Here is a 20,682-nt window from a genome sequence, read left to right as displayed (position 1 = left end):
GACACTCTGTTCTAATGTGGTAAAAGCTGATGGTATAATTCATCTGTTATAGCTATTTGCTAATGTAAAGCACTTTGTGTCCAAATAAACAAACAAAGCAGGACATTAAGGATGAAAGAAGGAAAGGAACAAGGGAGGCTGGATGAGAGAGAGGGGGGAATGGGATGAACAAAGCAAAGGAGAAAGGAAGGAAAATGTAAGGGCATAAACAAATGTGAAGGAAAGGAAGGGAAGGAACTGTAGGAGGGAAAAAAAGGAAAGAAGAGAGGAAGGAACCGAGGGAGGAATGGAGAAAGGGAGCGAGAGCCAACTCATTTTCACGTGTTCCCGCTGCGCCGCGCGAGCGTCCTCAGTAAACTCGCGTCTCGCGCAGGCTGGTCGTTCGCCCTCACCGCGCGCGGCGACATTCTTCGACACGGTTTAGATTTAACGTTACGAAAAGGCGACGTTTCACCCCACACCACTCCCCCCCAAGCGACCAGTGGGGCAAACGGGGACCCGAGGGTGACACGAGCCGTACCTGTCTCCACGCACAAACCGCACGAGGACCATGGAGAGCGCAAGCAACTTGTCGGACGCGAGCCCCCCGAGCCAGCTCGCCGTCCTCTACAACAACAGCGGCGGCAGCTTCTGTGGGAACTTCACCGACGGCAGCAGCGGTAACGGGAGCTTCCTGGAGGTGCGATGCGACGGGGAACGCGGGCTGACCGGCAGCCCGGACGACGACACCAACCCGGTGATCATAGCGATCGTTATCACCGCTCTCTACTCCATAGTGTGCGTGGTGGGGCTCGTTGGAAACGTGCTGGTCATGTATATCATCGTCAGGTAAGACAGCGTACAGAAGCACCGGTGTGCGGTTGTGTTGCGTGCCTTTTACACTTTTTAAACAGATCTGCAACAACCTGTTGCTGTATTAACTATATTGTAGCTACATAAAGGTGTGTGCGCGCGCGTGTGCGCGCGCGTGTGTCAGCTCAACTGTCGTTCGTGCGTAAAATGCCTCCAACCTCGCAGCAACTTGCTCCAGCGCGCAGGAAGAGAGGGGATGGTGGAGAAAGGGTTTCACACAGCAACAGGGGAGTAATGTTTGTTTTGTCCGTATGTGTATAACAGCACATACCTGCTCCCTCACTTTCATCCGCAATGCCATTACTAAACAGGAAATTCGCAGAGATGTATCCAGTCAGATGCTTTTGACTTCATGTGGACATCAGTTTCAGTGTCCTGTTTCCCTTGTTTATGCCTCTGCTTATTCTCCTTCCATGTCAATTAGATGAGAGGCCTTAAATAGTTTCAGAAATATGTCTAAAACAAGCAGAGGTCATACAACTGATGAGCCCCATGTGCAGCTTTAGACTCAACTCCGGCATTGTTGTTTTTTGTACAAAAGATGAATACATTGGCGAGTATTATCTGGTCTCTAAAACCTGTCATGGCAACTTCCAATGTCCCCCTCCCCCTCTCTTGTTGAATCTAGGACACCATGGTGCTGAATCCTTTTTGCTCGGCTAACAGGTCGACGTCTCATTAATTGATATTTAATGAGATGTTTCCAAACAAATGTCACACTTTCCAGCTCTCATCACAGGAGGAGCTTTTATTCTCTTTAATAACCTGTCACGAGGTGCAAGAGATTCTAATACATGATGAGTGGCGCACAAATGAGCAGTATCACTGATCTCATTCATTTCACACACTTTTCTTTGTACTTAGAGAAAGCAATGGACTAAGAAGAGTTCTTAGGGGAGGGAGAGATACATTAGAAGGTCTCCGACAAATTGGATATTTACCACTTTCATACACTGATGAATAAGTCAAATACAGTTCCGTGTTAAAGGCTGAGTAGGTGATTCTATCCTGAAACACTTTCTGTTATATAACTTGAAATCCTTGGAACATAGCGATAGCCATCACTACATTAAATGCTCCGACATAAAACTATAAATATTTTTTTAAAAATATCATCTGTGGCCGAGGCAGGACTGTAAAAACCCCGTCTAATCAAAAAAGTCGGGCCGGAGAAAACAATTGGACGGCCTGCCTGCCTGTCAATGTTTACTTCCTGATTGCACACTGCCGATCTCCAGCATTCGTTTGCGGCTTTGAACAGAGGTCTGAACGAAGGGGGTGGGACTTATTCAGTTCAGCGGTGCATTCAAACTCTGTGTGTTTTTTTCGAGATGACCTCCTCCGCCTTTAACTTATTGTGCAAATAATAATATTTCAAAGGTGGTGCCTTTAATTACACATGGAACATCTGACATTAATGTTGGTTAAACGCTCTCCAACCGATGCCACGTTCCTTCTAGACGAGTCTTGCCAGGTAATACAAGACAACAGACGAAGCAGTGTCGAGGAGCAGAACGAGGACAGAGCAGGAGTGAGGTGAACTTGGAATAAAAGGTGAACACAAGAGGAGGTTTGAGAGGAGAGAGATTAATGATGAGCAAAGCTGAGGAAGACGGAGATTACAACGACAGCGATTCACCTTTATTTGTCTGCCTTGTGATTACCCACTTCGCCCGTGATAGAATCCATGACGAGTGGCCGGATGTTAGGCAGCTGCTTTAAATGACACCACTTGATTCGAGAAATTAGAGTAAAAAATGAAATGATGGCGTCTCTGTTTTGATTTGCTTCTTCCATTACTGCTATGATATATTATCCTTACTTCGTCACTCATGCCATGCTCCTCACCTCTCCACTGTTTCCAGGGCAGACGCAGAGCGAATGCTCATTTGCCAGACTGCAAACATCATCCCTTTCAGTCTGAGTGCTTCCCCAAATAGTCCTTCTTTGCTAAAGAATGCGTACCTCTATGCTTGATGTTTTCTATCCAAAATTAATTACTGCAGATCTGACCATTGGACCAGTTTTACTACAATATTTTACTCAGGCAAAACCACTATTACTTACATTTTTTTGTAAAAGTTATAGTAACAGTGTTTGTGTAAAAATGTACTCAGATAGACGTAACAAAGTCTGTTGAATTATAATTGAAAGATTATTGTGTTACAAGTTTTATATATGGTGATTATGTTATATGATAGAACTGTTTAATTAGACTTCAAAATAAAGTGCATAAAAATGTCAAAGTAGTTTGAACAGCATCACAGAGCCCCAATGTCCAAATCAACAATAAAATCCTTTTCTGAAGGACAATTGCAGCCTGTTCATACAACTGAATATCAATTATAAATATACAAACACCTTCCTCATTGTAGCCCATTGTAATTAGGACACACACAGTGGCTCATTGCTGGGCAGCACATGTTTGAGTGCCTGTCTGAAAGCATTATGCGAGTTTTCTTTGTTACTTTATTCTCAAAGCATAATATAACCACTCCACTCATCCACTCTGTCCCATTGAGGGTTTTTTTTTTTTTTTTTTTTCAAATGCAGCTCGACAATCAAAACTCTGACAGGGATTATTGAGGAAACAGCAGAAAGGCCTCACAGTTTCTAACTTAATGTAAAATTCACTGCTGGAGGATCCACCATGAGTATGTCAGCTAAACACATGTCACACAACACCACGGGTGTGCTCGATTTGGGTACGATCAGCCATTTCTTTTTTAATGTATGCAGAAGTAATGCTACTAATGATGCACGTCACCCTCAACTAAGTGAAGCTTGTCAACTCCCTGGACGTGGAGCGATGCCCTCCTGCAGACAAACTGACAGCTAATTGTTTTCCACTGCAGCTGATTGACCCCCATTCTTTTGTTCCCTATGTCACAGGCTTTAATGTAGCAAAGTAAAATACTTCAGTTCATGTAAAAGGGGCAACCAAAAAAAACAAACAATTGTTCCAGTAATGAAGTCAAAGTAAATGTAATTCACCAGTTCCACCCCGTCACTGACACTTAGCTTCAAAATGAGGGCAAAAACAAAGGGAGAGCAGCGGGCAAAGGGAAGTGAAATCCCCTTTTGAAGTATAAGTTATGCACCAGCATCATTTAAAGGACAAGACCAGTGTCTGCAGCTGTCTGACAAGGGTACAAGAGTGTTTATGATGTAAGAGTTGGTATACAAGCTCATATTATGTATTCCCAAGTAGTTTGTCCACAGAGCAGATGATAGATGTGAAGGACGTTACTTGAGCTTTAGCTCCCTCATCCTGGGCTGGCTGTGGGAACAGATTCAGGGTGATATACGCGTCCCCTCCTCCTAGATACAAAATGAAGACAGAAGTTGAAGCCGACAGCTTACAGTGCAAAAGTGAACAACAACATCCCCTGGTGATCAAGACCAAAGATAATGGAATGAAAGAAAAACACAGTTAATGCACTGTTACACTCATTAAAACGTATATATCTCACTACATCCTCTCCAGGTAATAAGTATCGCAATTACAAAACGTTTAGCTATGACCAGCTAAATAATTAAAAAAAAAACATGAAAATGAAGGAAATATCAAATGATTATCAAACTTTGGCCGACCCTGGCTGGCTGATGATGCGTTATGATTGGCCAGCCTGTGTTTGAGCAGCAGGACTGAGTGACGCGTCAGTTGGGAGGAAGGTAAAGGAGTCTCATTCCTCGATCCATCAGGCTCATTTACAAACATCAAGCTCTTGTCCCTGCTCCTCTTTTGGCCTTCTCTCTCTCTGATTGAGGGCGATCAGCCATTTAGCTAATGACACACAGAGGATATTTACTGTTAAATGGAAATGCATTCTTAAACTCTCCATCCCCACTTTAGAGTCACAGCCTTGGATGCATTTTCAAGAGATTAAATAGAGACGTTGGTGGATGAGAAATGTACCGCCCCCCCCACTTTGCTGTCTGAGTACCGATAAACCATAAAACATCTCCCTCACTCTTTATCTCCCTGTCCCCTATGCCGTCCCTCATCTGTTCTCAAACATCCGCAAACTTCTTGTGAGCAAACAAACACAACCGGAGAGCTGCACTCTCAATCGGAAAAATCAATTGCGGTTGAACAGCAAACTGCTGGGTTCCACAAGGAATACGCTGCCAGTGCAGAGTGCTTCCTGTTACCATGGAAACACTGGGAGGCGTTTTGAGCATGATGAATGCAAAATGACTTCAACCCCCCTCCTCACCTCCCCTCCCCCAGCCTCACCTGGTTGGTTGCGTGCAGCAGACGAAGCATTTTCTGAAACTTTGGGTGTTTGAGATGCAGTTGAACATCTGCACCCGCTGATCTGGATGCACCATATGTAGCAGCATAACATATATATATATATACATACCGGTATATGTATATATAATTCTGTTTCACAACCCTGCTCCATGATGTGAGAGAAACTTCTAAACATCTGTGTCTGAACCCAGCCACATGAAATATGATGTTATGATGAGCATCAACATCACGTGCTTCACAAGACTAATGCCGTCGACCCTCCCTGATGTTTCTCTGTAATGGGTTACCGTGGTCCCGCTGCCCGACATCACAAATAGTCTCAGGCTGAGTTTTCCAAACAATTAATCCGCCGTCGATGCTCTGCAGTCACCCAGGCATCTTAAAAGCATTCCTAGTGCTTGTATAGATTGTAAGCAACAACAGAAAAGCTCAAAAAAGGATAGAAGTGTGACATACAGTATATACAGTAGGTTTGAATGGGATAACTGTTTCTCCAGTCCATACTGGCCCCTAATTAAAAATGTAAGGGACTGTAAGGGACAATCTGCCCCCCCTCTATTTTCCTCCAGTGGTCCATTCCATAAATACCAACGTTCCCTAAGTGATGGGGAAAGACAAAATTGTTTCTGGCATGAATGATTTCTAAATTATTTCTGAAGTTCAGCGGAAGTTAACAGTCTCGACACGGCAAGAAAATGCGGTCCAGGGGAAATGAATACTGCAAAGACAATCTTTGGAAGATGAACACTTCATTTGTCTAACTCAGACTGCAGAAGCCTCATATTAACTTCAGCTCTATTTCACAATGGATTTTTTGGTTTACACAGGACAAGGACGGTGGATCATTTTCCGCTTACATAGACACGTTTTAAGGAGAGATTTACAGTGTGGACAGGAGGAATTATAATTGAAAACAAAATGCGAATCCTTTCATTGAGAAGAGCAATGTTTGACTGGCAAACCTCCCCTTTAAAATAGCCACTCTTTATGTTTTGTAGAGGTACTGCATTAAAATAACACTATAATTATCAACTGCAATTAACATTGAGTGTGTGGGATGAAGAAAATGGCTCATTATAAAGCTTCTCTTTAATTACAGTTTTGTGAATATATCTGAGATCAGCTCTGACCTCAGTTTCCTAACAGCCACAAAGCACTGAACACGTAGCCGTTGTGTACTATGGTCTTTATTTTATCGATGAGAAGCGGACAGCTTGATAATTGCTGTCCGCTGTGGATTTTTATACCGCAATTTCTTTGTTTGCTTTAAAGTAATGAGGAACTTCAGTATTCAGGCCCAACCTTCGCCCCCCTGGGAAAATGGAACTATCAGATGATGAAGATTATTTGCTTGACTCGTGTTTACCAAAGAGAAAGAGTTGGACAGCATATCGTGAGACCCAGAGAGGAGGGAGCATGCTGCTCTGTCCAAATCTGTGTCTCTGCACACGAAGCAGGTGCAGGGTCAAATTTCTTGGTAGGAGACAATTATCCGTAGACATTGCAGAGAGGTAATTATTCTGTCCTTCCTGCTTGTGTGTACATGAGTAATGAGTTTCTTAACACCAGCGGACACTGCTGGAGAATTAGAGCCCTGTCAGTCTGGATTGAACAGGAAAAGGAAATCAAGTCACCATAAGGTTGGAAAACCTTCACATTTTGACCTACCTCGACTGTGGAGGCCGAAGAGATCATAGGAACATTAGTGATAGTCGCTCTTCTGCACCAAGAAAGCCAGAACAAAGGAGCGATGATAAACTGAAGATGAGGGAACAGATTTCGTCTTGTACTCGAGGATTGGCGGGCACTCGTGGCTCTTTTGTCTATCTGTCAATTACAAAGTGACTCACTCACTTATTCCACTTGTGCTCTTTATTCTCTGTGACAGGTATGGTAAACATGTTCTCCCTCATCAAGGCTGGCATTTCAAAGCGCCAGAGGGTATCGCACATTTGCTCTCCAAATCAGTTTGACGATTTTTTTACACGCCGCCCGACAAAACGCCGTTTTTGACAAGAATGTCTTACTGTTACCATGGATGAGCAAACAAACCAAACCAAAAAGGTCAACTAGTGACCTTATCCTTTGCAAAGCAGCAGTTTGAGTTTCCAAAGCTTTTTCACAGCTGGTTACAAGACCTGCACGGTGGTGTAGTGGGTAGCACTCTCGCCTCACAGCAAGAGGGTCCTGGGTTCGATTCCCGGGTCGGGCCGGGTTCCTTCTGTGTGGAGTTTGCATGTTCTCCCCGTGTAAGCGTGGGTTCTCTCCGGGTTCTCCGGCTTCCTCCCACAGTCCAAAGACATGGGACATTGTCATCAATGAGACATTCATTGATGACTCTAAATTGCCCGTAGGTGTGAATGTGAGTATGAATGGTTGTCTGTCTCTACATGTCGGCCCTGTGATGGACTGGCGTCCTGTCCAGGGTGTACCCTGCCTTCGCCCAATGACAGCTGGGATTGGCTCCAGCCCCCCCGTGACCCTGAATACAGGATAAGCGGTAGACAATGGATGGATGGATGGATGGTTACAAGACTAATTACATGTTTAGTTGAAAAAGGGGCCAATGGCACAGAGAGACCCTTTATTGAAGATCTTCAGTAAATGAAAAAGAGTGTTCCTAAGCAACAAGATTAGAAAGTCCTCTCAAGGTCCCTGTTTCCGTAACCAGCATCACCGCGGATCTGGGTTTGGCCATAATGGATTCCCTTTTTCGTCATGTTTCCTTTGATGTAAACCCATTATGGGAGTGACTAACAGCACTCGTTAAAACCCATGGGCAGAACACAATGCAGTGGTCCAATATGCGTGTGTGTGATTTGTCATTTCAAGTGTTTTTGCATGCTTTATTCAAGCATCTCTTCATAAGTTTGGAGTGGTTTTCATTGCCAGATGAACAACTGTGTAATTTATATGCAAGTCTTTTTGAGTTTTCACAATTTCCATTGATCTATTTGACTGATTTAGTCCTTAGTTCACATCCATCTCACCACAACCCGACAATCAACTTTCAGGGACATGAAACACTGCAATGTATAATAATAATAATGGATTGGATTTATATGGCGCTTTTCAAGACACTCAAAGCGCTCTGACAGGGTTCCGGGTTCCATTCATTCACACACAGTCATACCGGTGGTGGTAAACTACGATAGTAGCCACAGCTGCCCTGGGGCAGACTGACGGAAGCGTGGCTGCCATTCAGTGCCTACGGCCCCTCCGACCACCACCTCAAACATACAGCAGTCATACACATTCTCACAAGGCAAGCTGGGTGAAGTGTCTTGCCCAAGGACACAACGACCATGACACAGTGACAAGGGCGGGGATCGAACCGCCGACCCTCCGAACATTGGCCAACCTGCTCTACCAACTGAGCCACAGTCGTATTTATGTGTGTGTATAAATGTGTGATACACCCCACAAGTTGTGCTTCCTCTGCCTGGGTCATGGTCACCAAGAGCAATCATCTGGAGATTTTGACATATTGTCTATACCATGTTGAGATATCCCTTCTCTTGGTGGAGGTCATTGTGGAAAAGTCAATGAGCAGGACTCAATATTGCATTTTACATGATCACCGGTGTGATAGAGAACTGTGATTTATCAGGTATAATTAACTGAATCAATCAAAAACAACAGATTTTTTCTCAAAGGACCATACCAGTCTAATTCTGACTTCTCTCCATTAGCAGAGATTCCATTGTGTGTGCATCAGTGTCTATAGTGTTTATCAGTACAATACAGTATTTTCATCTTTGTCTGAAGCCAGAAGCAGGTTCTGGGTTTGCAGCCAAGGGAACATGAACCCAGGGTTCATGTTCCCTTGGCTGCAAAGTAGTTTGTTAAAAGAACTGACTTTCACACTTGAATGTAAACTTAAAGGAGGATTTTAATGACGAGGTGAATATAAACTTGACAAATATTTTCAGGTACATTCTGTAACATTTATTGAATATGGACAAACCCTAAACAAACATATATATTTGATACAAAAGAAAAAGTGCGAAAGAGAGAAAAGAGAATATTCCTCTATTTCACAGACTCCTGACACGAATACTACATGGAGTTAAAGCACAAGTCTCAGAAACACATGGCCAGCCGTCAGACATGCACACAGCCACACTCTGTGCACCCTCATCCATCACGCTCCCCACACTGTGCATGGACAGTGTTACTGGTCAGAGCCAGAGGCTTACAGACGTCTGTTCTATGAGCAGCCACTGTTCCTGCACCTGGGCCTTAATGGTTTATCTGCTCCCAGTAGGAGCCCATGAATCATACACTGACCCCGGCAGACTAATGATGAATTATGTTTATCTTGCTGTGTAACAAGAGCCATGAAAACTAATCAGCTCTGCTCCAAACTGTTGACCGCAAGCGTGTGGTTTTCATCTTGATTTGTTGAAATATGGTGACAAGACTGTTGATTCACTCCAGGCTTGTTCCGAATATACACACGCAAAAAAGCTCACGCTGGTGTTTATAGGGTAGCTTTAAATGTCCAGCAGCTTTATTAGTCCCATTATATCTGTTAACGTTCCAAAATTAGCAATTTGACACATGAAACGCAGCGCCGAGCAGCAAACCCCAGAGGAAGTCTTTGTTTAACATCAACTAACAATTAGCAGGTCATTAGCTCTTAACCATAAAACATCCTCAATTCAGCTTTATTTTAGAAACCCTTGTGCGTGTTTTTTTCCATCTCACATCACACAAATTAATAGCCTCATCTCTCTTTTTTCTTAATCACTTTGCTTTCATGGTTTATGACTGGACCGTTAAGTAATTCACAATAAAAACTAAATTAGCGTTCCCCTTTAGGCGCTCTGGCCCCTAAATTATAGAAGAGCAGAGGTTACATTCAGTGGCTGATGATGAACCCATTAAAGCACCAGCTACTGGGAACGAATGAACACGCAAACACAGAAAAACATCTAAATTTACAAAAATACACTTCGTGTTAATGGAACATGTGTTTGGCTCTGGTCATATAGACAAACAAGGTTTCTCATGTTGCTGCATAATAAAATATGAGCCTTTTATCCACAGAAAAAGCATTAAGGCCACTTCTGCCTTGTCAGCTGGTGTAAGCCTGGTTCATCCCAATGACACACACGGCGCCGAGAGAGAGTTCAAGTGTTATACTCACTTTATCATATCATATTTTTATTTTGAGACCCACTAGCAATGCTTAGCAGAAAACCTTGAAGAGGAGCAGGTGGATGGGCATGAGTGCAAAATGTGTAAAAGCAGACAGACCAGCAGAATACACCCATTATGAACTCAGAACTGCCTGACAACAGCTTAAAACTTGAACTGCAATAAGAAAAATGTCAAATAAAAGTCCTCAAGTTTAAATTGTGTCTTGAGCTGAAAGTAGGTGAACGGAGTTGAAGTTCCATTTGGTTGAAGAGGATTTGAATATTGTCTCCATTGAGATGTATTGTAAAAAGCTTCATATTTTAAAAAGTGTAAAAGGAAGTAATATCTTTAAAGGGGTTTCTGTAGCTCAAAGTATGCAGAAGTAGTTGGAATCCAAATAAATAATATCAGTCACTAAATTGTTATCATAAGGATCTGCAGAGGTCCAAAATTTGTAGAACGCAAAAAAATCTCTGGTGTCTAATATTCTTTAGATGCTTTGGGCAGGCTTGAAAAAAAAATCAAATTAAACTGGATCATGGTAAATCATATATTTACTTACTTGTTTTAGATGTTGATATACCATCATCAAAAAGGTGGCCACTTCTTTAATTCCCTTGAATTCGAAAAAACAGGAAAGCAATTTTCATTCAAAAAGAATAATGACCAACTAAATAGCTGCTTCTGCGTCTCTACAGTTTCAGCAACATATGAGGCTCATTATGGAGCCAGGCTAGAGGTTATTGTAATTATATTCGATAATTTGTCAGCCTACTTATGATTATTTGGAGTTACATTATTAGAATTTGGCCAAAAAGGCCACAAAAAGCTCTCTTGATTGTGTGTAAATGCGCAACTGCCCTCCTTTTTAACATGTAAATGTATTCAAATTGGAAATGAACAACGTTTTACTGAGTTGTGTACCTGCATGTGTGGAATGATTTATATCGAATGATGCACCCTAAAGAGAATGAGATTAGGACCGAACTTCTTTTCATTTTCGCCTGTGAGCACTTGATGAGTTTACGATCACCTCAGGAATATCAGTAATCAGTTTTTCTTTTTCTCTCTGAAGCAGAAATTAAAATGGATGAGAAACAGGAGAAATGATGAGCACCGCACTCCCCCAGGTGTCAACAGCAGCTAATGGGTTGATGGAAGTCTGAGTTATTTGATTTAGCTGTAACGATGATTTTAAGTCCCATTGCAGCTCATTTATCTGCACTCTCTGTGCTTCAGTGGTCCGGGGACACTCCAACTTAACGTAGTTTAGAGGCAGTTTGAGCAATTTCTGTGGTCAAGTGATATTTATTCACAGAGGCAGCGTGATGAAGATTTGCTCTGCTACTTCTTTCTAATAGGCCCAGCCATTTTGACATTTCATATGTAAATGTGTGTGTGGGCGGGGGGGCTTTGATTAGAGGGGGTGAGACTACAACACTAGTTCCTTCATGTTTTCACCCACTGAGGCTACAGACCTGTTACTATTGTTATTGTTTATGTGGAATGAACAGAGCTACAATTTTCTTCCAAAATGAGAAACCATCCTTGGGAGATACGTATCCCCTTCGATACTTATCAAATAATTTGCTGCTGGCATGGAAATGAATAAGCAATATTGTGTCAGTTGTGTAACTCTCTTGCCAATTAATACAACAATAGTCATTTAAGCTTTGCACAGCTCATTATACTGTTTTGAATTTGATGAAACAGCTGGTGGGTGGCTCTTTTCTATCACCTGCCTAGAAATTAACTTTATCTACTGCTAATTTGCAAAGGTTGATATGTGTTAACTGGAATGTAATGCCACCTCAATTACATTTTTCATCATAATAATGACATATTTCTAATGAATGTAAGACATTCAGCAACAATGTACCTCTAAATTGTTTTTCTTTCATATCTGTTCATTTGAACTAAAGCACAATATTGGATGGTTATCGGTGTTTCCAACACACATTACTGGCGCTGGTTGCCCTAGTTAATCTGTTTGAGAGAATATAGTCATCCTTGATGACTAGGGGACGGGTGGCAGCAGGACCAGCTGGGTAGTGAATGGAGAGCTCCACTCTGCTGACGGTCCCAGGCTGTCTCAGCTGTCCAGGCTAGAGAACCAGAGAACTACTGGAAATAGGTTTGAAATAATGAAAATGAAATCATTTGGAGAATTTAGTGACTAATGCAAGTAACAGCACAGACCATGTAATACAAATGCAGAGAACCACTGGATTATTGACTAAAAGCTAACAGTAGGGACCATCCCCCCCAAAAATACAGAGGAATGTGGCTTTATTGACTAATAAAGCCAACAGCAGGGGAAACGGAACCAATGCTCCATTGGTTTATTGATTTACAGCAAGTCCTCCCCCCCAAAAAAATCAGAGGAGCATTGGTTTATTGACTAATGTAGCAACAGCGGAGATCCCTTACAGCAGGGAGCACACCTCAAGAATTTTGCGGATTATTGCTTTATTGACCAATGCGTCTAATTGCAATGACCACCTAATGCACATTTGGAGAACCGCCGGTTATTCGAGTCATATATTAGGGACCACCCAATACAAATAAGACCACTGCTGTATTGACTATCGTAGCTAATGGGGGAAGGAAACTATGTCAGAGTATTGGCTACACGTAGGCCTAACTGACTTCTCAACTGCATACAAGCTTGCTAAATGAAGTAGCATATTCAACATGGATTCTAATCCATTCATGGATTCTAATATCTGTTGTGTGATTATCCTCAGCCGGGTGCAAATAGACAGTGATAAATGACATGTTGACATGTGTAAGCCTCAGACACACAGAAGACACACAAGCTGGGATCATCTCAAAGTCACTACTCAGACAGCTACTGCATCTCAAGGTGTCCCATCGGTCCCCATTCAAATAAAGCCTGAAATAACAAACACACTAAGCTGCTAATAACAAACTCACTGTCACCTCTGGTTGTTAAGAGGATTTGGGATCATTGAGGGAAGTACTGTAACAGAAGTAAATTAGCTTTACAGGAAGAATGGCGGCTGGGCTTTAATAAGGCAGAGGGGGATGTAGCGATGTATCATTGTCACTTTGTGGCACCAGCTTAATGTATTAACATTACAGCAGGGACATTTGTTGAAGGAACATAACTATGTCTATGAGCAAACAAGGTAATGGCAATACTGCTGATGTACATTGTGGAAGACAAATTGACAAACACCATGTGGATATTCCATCCATCCATCCATCCATTGTCTACCGCTTATCATGTGAATTCAGGGTCGCGGGGGTGCTGGAGCCGATCCCACCCATGTGGATATTTCCCGACACAATTCAAAAGGGTTGAATGATGACTAAAGTGTACATATTTTTTTCCCAAATAGGGTGACTAATGGAGTCTTTTAGATCTGTTCGACCCTGAACAGGATAAGCAGTTGATAATGGATGGATGGACTTAATCCACTATTTAACATTGCGTTGTGAACAGCGAATGTTAAATAGTGTATTTCTTTACGGTCAAGAGGTCTAAACAGTAGAGCCATTTCAATCGTTTCATCCTCTGTGCTAATGGATCCTTGCTCTTTCATCTTTTTTTCTATAAAGCAGCCCACTGTGAGCCTGTTACGATGGCAACATAGGTCACGAAAGCACAAAAAAAACACACTTAACAAACAATCCTGTCAGAGGCACCAGTGGAGGTCTGCCTTAGCAAACATTTATCATTTGCTCCTCCCGGTCCTTCCACCAGCATCTTAGAGCCACATTTATCCTGAAGCTTCCGGTTCTGGCCGGGCTGCTTTTAGTCACAGCATCTAAGTGAGAAAGAAAACTACAATTGAAATAAATAAAATAAAAGCTAAAAGAAAGGATGTGCAGGGTACTAACCATATTGGCTTCAGGAAGTTCATTATTCAAGCGTATTATGATCACATTTTTGTTAAAAGCAGGAGGATAAATTCAAGAGATGTCAGGTGATTAAATTCACATTCAGATGATTAATTTCTTTAGTCTTGCTGGAATCGATCCCAGCTGAAATTTGGGCGAAGGCAGGGAACACCCTGGACGGGTTGCCAGACACACAGCCATTCACACTAACACTTGCACCTACAGGCAGTTTAGAGTCACCTATCCCATCCCGCATATCTTTGAACTTATCTTGAGAACCCACACTCACGGGGAGAACATGCAAACTCCACACAGAAGGAACCCGAACCCAGATCCTAAACTGGCCCCTCTTAACTAACCACTACACCACCATGCAGCCGCACATCAACACACTACATTGCCATGTGAAAAAAATTATCCTTCAAAAGATACAATTATCACTCAATTTCCTATAAATATTAAAGTTTGGAAACTCACTAGTTAATGGCAGCTTCACCGAGGCTACCAAAATAAAACACACATGCAATGTTAGTTTGTAGTTACTCATGAAAGTCCATGAAATGTTACTTTAAGAATATGGGGGGAGGGATGAAAAACAAACAAGGAATGAAATGGAAGGGCTGTGTGCAAATTAATGTTTGCAGAATATGCTCTGTAATGGAAAGTAATTTCTTTGTGCTAAAACCTTAAGGAGTCTGGGGCTTTACTCCTGTGAACATCTTCCTTTCAAACTGGGCCATGAAAATTGATTAAACCAAAAGTTTGTTATTACAAAATGCAGGGGGCCTGAATAATTCATGAAAACCCTGTGATACTCTGCCAGCCCAGCTGCACCTTCTGCTGTGTTACCTGGAGTAACGTGGGAATTTGGGCTGTCTACAGTATCTCAGTCATAATGAGTTTAAAATGGATTAAATGCTTTCTGTGTAGATACACTAAAATGAAGACGGCCACCAACATCTACATCTTCAACCTGGCTCTGGCCGACGCCATGGTCACCAGTACGCTGCCGTTCCAGAGCGTCAACTACCTGATGGGCACCTGGCCGTTCGGAGACATGCTGTGCAAGATGGTGCTGTCCATCGACTACTACAACATGTTCACCTCCATCTTCACACTCACCACCATGAGCATCGACCGCTACGTCGCCGTGTGCCACCCGGTCAAAGCGCTGGACTTCAGGACGCCGCGCAACGCCAAGATAGTCAACGTCTGCAACTGGATTCTCTCCTCGGCCATCGGCTTGCCCGTTATGTTCATGGCCTCCACCGCCCTCACCCGTAAGCACAAACACACAATCACTGTCATACACAATAAATGGATCAACTCACTAGCTTCTAGGAAATGTCCTTGAAGCTAATTACAACATTTTTATGGGGAAAAAAAACCAAGTATGAGCACCAAGCGGGAAGGAAACACACATTCAGTTAATTGTCTGAATCCCAGCTTCAAAGAGCAATTACGTACTCCAGCGGTCTCTATAAATGGAGGCATCCTCGAAGGTTGCTTGTGATTTTTGTGTGTAATTGCACAAAGAACTGTTTAATGCTAGATGCCTGGCTGCTAACTAATATAACTCTCTGCATAGGCGAGGCTACCTGCAAAGTCAGGCTTCTCTGACGGTGTCTCTGTTTAATTGCAATAGGTAATGGAGAGAAAACTGCCACCGGAATTGCCAAAGTGTGATTCCGCTCTCTTTGGAGGCAATGGAATGAGAGATTTACTGACTCGGTGATGTTATAACGCTGCATGGCGCTTAAAGATGTTGGCGCTTTAGAGCAAAACATCGTTTTCAGACACAACAGTGGTATTTCTTTATGGGCATTTATGTGCCTTTATTAGGAACTTGCAGGGGAGAGAGATGAGCTGTGACAAATGGGCGGACTCAAACCGGAGGTGTTGTGCTTCATGGTGAAAGTGAGAACCACGAGGCAACAAGGTGCCAGAGAAAGTGAGAGTAGAATTTAGCATTAATGTCTGAAGACAGAGAGACGAAACATAGATAAAGCCTGTAGAGCAGAGTTCTTCAACAGGTGGCCCATGACAACTAGGGGGTCCCCAAAATTACTTGATCACAAACTTTTTCTTCCAAAAATCTAAATATGTCCCAAAATTACGACGGCGTATTAGGGCCACTTTAAGGGAAAATATTCGGAGAAAAAAATAGCAAATTTGCTAGTTTTAAAGTGGCAAATTTGCTAGTTTATTACGACGCTAACAACCGGCATTAATGCTAGCTAACTTCCCATGAATGTCGCTTTTTTCTTTGTAATTAATCCATCCCAACGTGTGTCAATGCTTTGCTAAGGTCCTTAGGGTGATGGCTCTTGATGGTTAGTGTTGGTTAATTTTATATGGGCCAAATTGTCATCTTATGTGTTTGTTGATCGGCTGGTTTGGCTAAACTAGCGGTCATAGAGGAAGTAATCATGTAGCTTGCCTAAGCTAGCGGTAGCAAACCACCCGCTCAACAAACACAAATAGTTAGCTAGCATAAATGCCGGTTGTTAGCATCGTAATAAACAAGCAAATTTGCCACTTTCAAACCTAGCAAATTTGGGACTTTTAATCTCAGAATATTCCCCACCTCTCTCTGCTCCGTTTTTTTTTTTTTTTTTTTTTTTTTCGACAGTGGCCCTAATACGCCGTTGTACAAAATACAGCCAAATGAACATGAATACAACCTATAATAAGCAAAGTGTTATGTTGTTAAATTGTGATGTAGAAATGCTCATACAGAATTAAAATACCGCAGTGTACCACCATTGAATCCATTATTACAGGTTAACGTCATTAATTCAGTAAAAATAATAATAATAATAATTGAGGTTTGCTGCTTCTCCCTGTTTTATGTCATTAACGGAATAGCTTAATGTTTTGGATTATTGTTTGGACAAAACAAGCGACCATAATTAACAGACTATTAAAAATGAAAAAAATATTCTGGTAACACAACACTCTGTCGTTGCATTGTGTTGGATGGAATGTTTTCAAAAAGGCCAGACCTGTCAACATATAAGCGTTCATGTTTGTCTCCCCACAGCCTCCAGCATTGTCGACTGCAAGCTGATATTCCCCCACCCCTCCTGGTACTGGGAAACCCTGCTGAAGATCTGCGTATTCATCTTCGCTTTCATCATGCCTGTCCTCATCATCACCGTCTGCTACGGCCTCATGATCCTCCGGCTGAAGAGCGTGCGCATGCTGTCAGGCTCCCAGGTTAAGAGAATTCAGTTTTGTTCTTTTGCAGACATGAGTGAAAGCATATCAATTATTTGTACATTTGTGCCACAAGGCCATTATTAAAATGCAAATGGAAATTTTAGAATTAATCATTACTGAGCGTTTTGTGAAATCTTAACAGTTTATTATTGACAAGAAATCTAATTGCTCACAAGTTTTAATTAATTGCAGTAGAAGACGAAAGGACCCAATAGTTATTTTCTGAAAATGTACTATAGTTGAGTTCAAGACGTGCATATTCTAATCTTTGTATAAGTATGTATTTATTTACAGCGCATACAAATGGAAATTTAAAGCGTCGAGACACGGGTAGACATGATTTATTTGCCTGGGTACAAACCTCCAAGGCGGCCAACTCTACCAAGTTCAAGTTGACTGATTCTTCTGCATGATGTCTCTTCATCTTCATGTCTCCCAATTAAAAAGTAATGGACCAATGAGTAATGGACCAATGCCATCCCTGGCACAATTAGCCTATTGGTGCCAGGGATGGGATTATGCATTAAGTCGTTGTCAAGCTGTTATCATGTCATTGTCAAACCCATCAGCTGTGTACTGGAACCAAGTACAAATAATGACAATGGAGACTGCTATAGAAAACATCTACAGTCAGAGTCTGTTCTGACTCGATTCAAAGGTTACTTTGAAATCCTAATGTCAATAAATATGTTTAGTTTAGTAGTTTTAGAATTTTATAAAAAAAAAACTCCTTTGATTAACAAATTAATTTTTCATAAACAACATGTTTTCTCACATTGTGGACTGGTTTTTTTTTTTACTTTCTATTCAACTCGTCCCACTCCATGCATAAAACACAGGCACAGATGATTTTGCCATGGCAACACACCACCTGTTGACTTACATTGAGGATAGACTCAAGCGGATACATTGGACTGATTGGTTATCGAACATCTCTATTGATCCTTTCCCCTTTACCTCTCATCCTCCTTCGAACCATCTTTCTCTCCCATCCTTTCTCTCATCCACCACACTCTCTGTCCTTTTCCTCTGCTTTCCTTCCCTTGTACTTCTTCCTCTTTTCTACACTCATCATGTACTCCACCAACACTAAACCTCCTTCACACACACAGGAGAAGGATAGGAACCTGCGTCGGATCACCCGCATGGTCCTGGTGGTGGTCGCCGTCTTCATCGTATGCTGGACGCCTATCCACATCTTTGTCATCATCACAGCTCTGATTAACATCCCCAGCTCCACGCTGCAGACTATTACTTGGCACTTCTGCATCGCCCTGGGCTACACCAACAGGTACGGACCTCGCATTAGCCTTCAGACTAATGTATTATTGAAACTATTAGTCCTAAAATGTTAGGGTTATCATTACTGCTGACTCACAATGGAGGAACAACAGCCAGAGAAAGATGACCATTCAACTTCCAGTCCCAAGAAAAATAAACTAAAACTAAGGACCTCCTTTCATTGTGGAGCATTTGAAGGCATCACACAGATGAGAGAGAATCAACACTGTTCAGTGAGGGAGATGAGGTCCCAGAGGCTCGCCTGCAGTTCCATCTACCGCCAAAGAGGCTGCTAGAAGCAACGTATCTCAAATCTTACATACTGCCACTTTAATCCACACTGCTCGTTTAAGTGTAGAAAACATAATGCTTATAAGAAACATTTTTACAGATAGGAGAAATTATGTTGACTTCTGGTTAATGTAAATTCGCTGGTTTTATACAATGACTTGCATTGACTTGCAGTTTTCACACCCCATGTCATCGAGGTGAAAATGATGTTGCCGTGTTAATGGAGAAGCTGATTGTCCAGGGTTAAACCGTGACCCTCTTTTTGTCCCCTGCAGTAGTCTGAACCCAGTTCTTTATGGGTACCTGGATGAGAACTTCAAGCGGTGTTTCCGTGAGTTCTGTACGCCGAGTCCTTCGGTGTTGGAGATGCAGAACTCGTCACGGCTCGGAGCCACGAGCCGCAAGCTCCCGCAGCGTGAACACAACACCGCCAACACAGGAGAAAGGTCCAATCAACAGGTAGACATCGTCCGTGTGCACAGAAGTCTGCCCACGTACACGGATTCCATTCAAACCACAGATTGTTTTTTGTTAGCTGGTTGGCAAGACATTTTGGACAAGGGGGGTGCTCGTTATTTGCCCCCGTTCCCAATCTTTATGCTAATCTGTAATTTGCTTCAAATTTACTGTACAGACATGAGAGTGGTACCGATTTTCATTTTAGGCGTAGGGCTGTGACCAGACATTCATGTAAAGGAGCACATAAACATGTGTAGCTACAACATAGCATAAGCATACTTTCTCTCCTTCCAACTCCTCTCTGCAGGTATGACTAGCCTTGGAGGGGTCGTCGGTGGACTCACGCTGTTGTGGCGGCGTTGCCAACGACGATCTCAACTCAGAGGTCACGCAGGTCACCACGGGGCTCTGACCCAACAACACGTACATGCAAAATTTCCGGGACATGTCTGAGGCTCGATGGCGCGGAGCGTTTTGACGATGTGCTGCGAGCTTAACCGCGGCACTGCGTCGGGTCAGGCCATTCACCTGCTGAGCAGCCAAACACTCTTACCTACTGCATGGCTGTGCAAGGCTTTTACTCTAAAACAGAAAACCCAGCATCATTACCGTACTCCTCCAAACTGACGAAGCTGTTGTGCATAAGCGCTATTCCAACTTTTAGCTTTCGTCATTATTACCATGACAATATCGACTAAAAGAGTAAACGAAGACAGTTGTACAGACAGACCTATGAAAGCCATTCTTATATGATGTTGTTTTGTTCTGTATGTGCCTGATTAAGCTGCTACGTTGATCGAAGCCTCCAACCCGAACCCTGCTTATTCCCTCGGTTGTAAAAAAAAAAATAATAATAGTCAGGGATATATGGATTTATCGGAGTGACTGGACGGCAAATGATCTGATTTGACATTGGACTTGAATGCTCAACAGCTTTGTGGCTTTCTCGCCACATGAAGACATTCACAGCGCCAAACTGTGCTGTCATTCGGCTCCTGTGTGATTTCCGCCCTATAAATACTGTTCTCCATTGATTGATCTGCACAGCAGCAGTCTGGCTACAACTGCGCTCTGTCCACTCAACCCACCGAACTTTGTCGTCATGTGCGGCCTTCTCGGTCTGCATTCTTTGCGCTCCTTCTTCTATTTTATTCTGTCTCTGTAAAAAAAGACAGACTTCTGAATGTAATGAAGGAAAAGCAGCTACGTCAGTCCTCTAGCTGAAGTGTGGATCCTCTAAACCAGCGAAGGCGACGCATCAGACTGTTTGCACATGTGCACCAAGCGTGCAATATTGGCGTACA

General features: G+C 42.6%; 1 protein-coding gene across 1 annotated transcript; it reads left to right on the top strand.

The window, feature by feature from the left end:
• The first annotated feature begins 360 nt into the window (after positions 1–360).
• oprm1 (opioid receptor, mu 1) lies at positions 361–20,429 on the top strand. Its single transcript, XM_084021743.1, has 6 exons — positions 361–828; positions 15,056–15,405; positions 17,169–17,344; positions 18,460–18,638; positions 19,195–19,378; positions 19,686–20,429. The coding sequence occupies exons 1-6, from the start codon at positions 551–553 to the stop codon at positions 19,689–19,691; spliced, it is 1,173 nt and encodes a 390-aa protein (XP_083877869.1). The 5' UTR covers positions 361–550; the 3' UTR covers positions 19,692–20,429.
• The last annotated feature ends 253 nt before the right edge of the window (positions 20,430–20,682 follow it).

This window comes from Eutrigla gurnardus, assembly GCF_963514095.1.
Source record: "Eutrigla gurnardus genome assembly, chromosome: 11".
Taxonomy (NCBI): Eukaryota; Metazoa; Chordata; class Actinopteri; order Perciformes; family Triglidae; genus Eutrigla; species Eutrigla gurnardus.
This window is presented reverse-complemented; position numbering and strand designations above follow the sequence as displayed.

Bases quoted from the DNA above. Each gene is read 5' to 3' on its own strand.
- oprm1 (XM_084021743.1), top strand. From the start codon at position 551: ATGGAGAGCGCAAGCAACTTGTCGGACGCGAGCCCCCCGAGCCAGCTC. The intron at 829-15,055 runs GTAAGACAGCGT...CTTTCTGTGTAG, and splicing joins GTCATGTATATCATCGTCAG to ATACACTAAAATGAAGACGG. The intron at 18,639-19,194 runs GTACGGACCTCG...TGTCCCCTGCAG, and splicing joins GCCCTGGGCTACACCAACAG to TAGTCTGAACCCAGTTCTTT.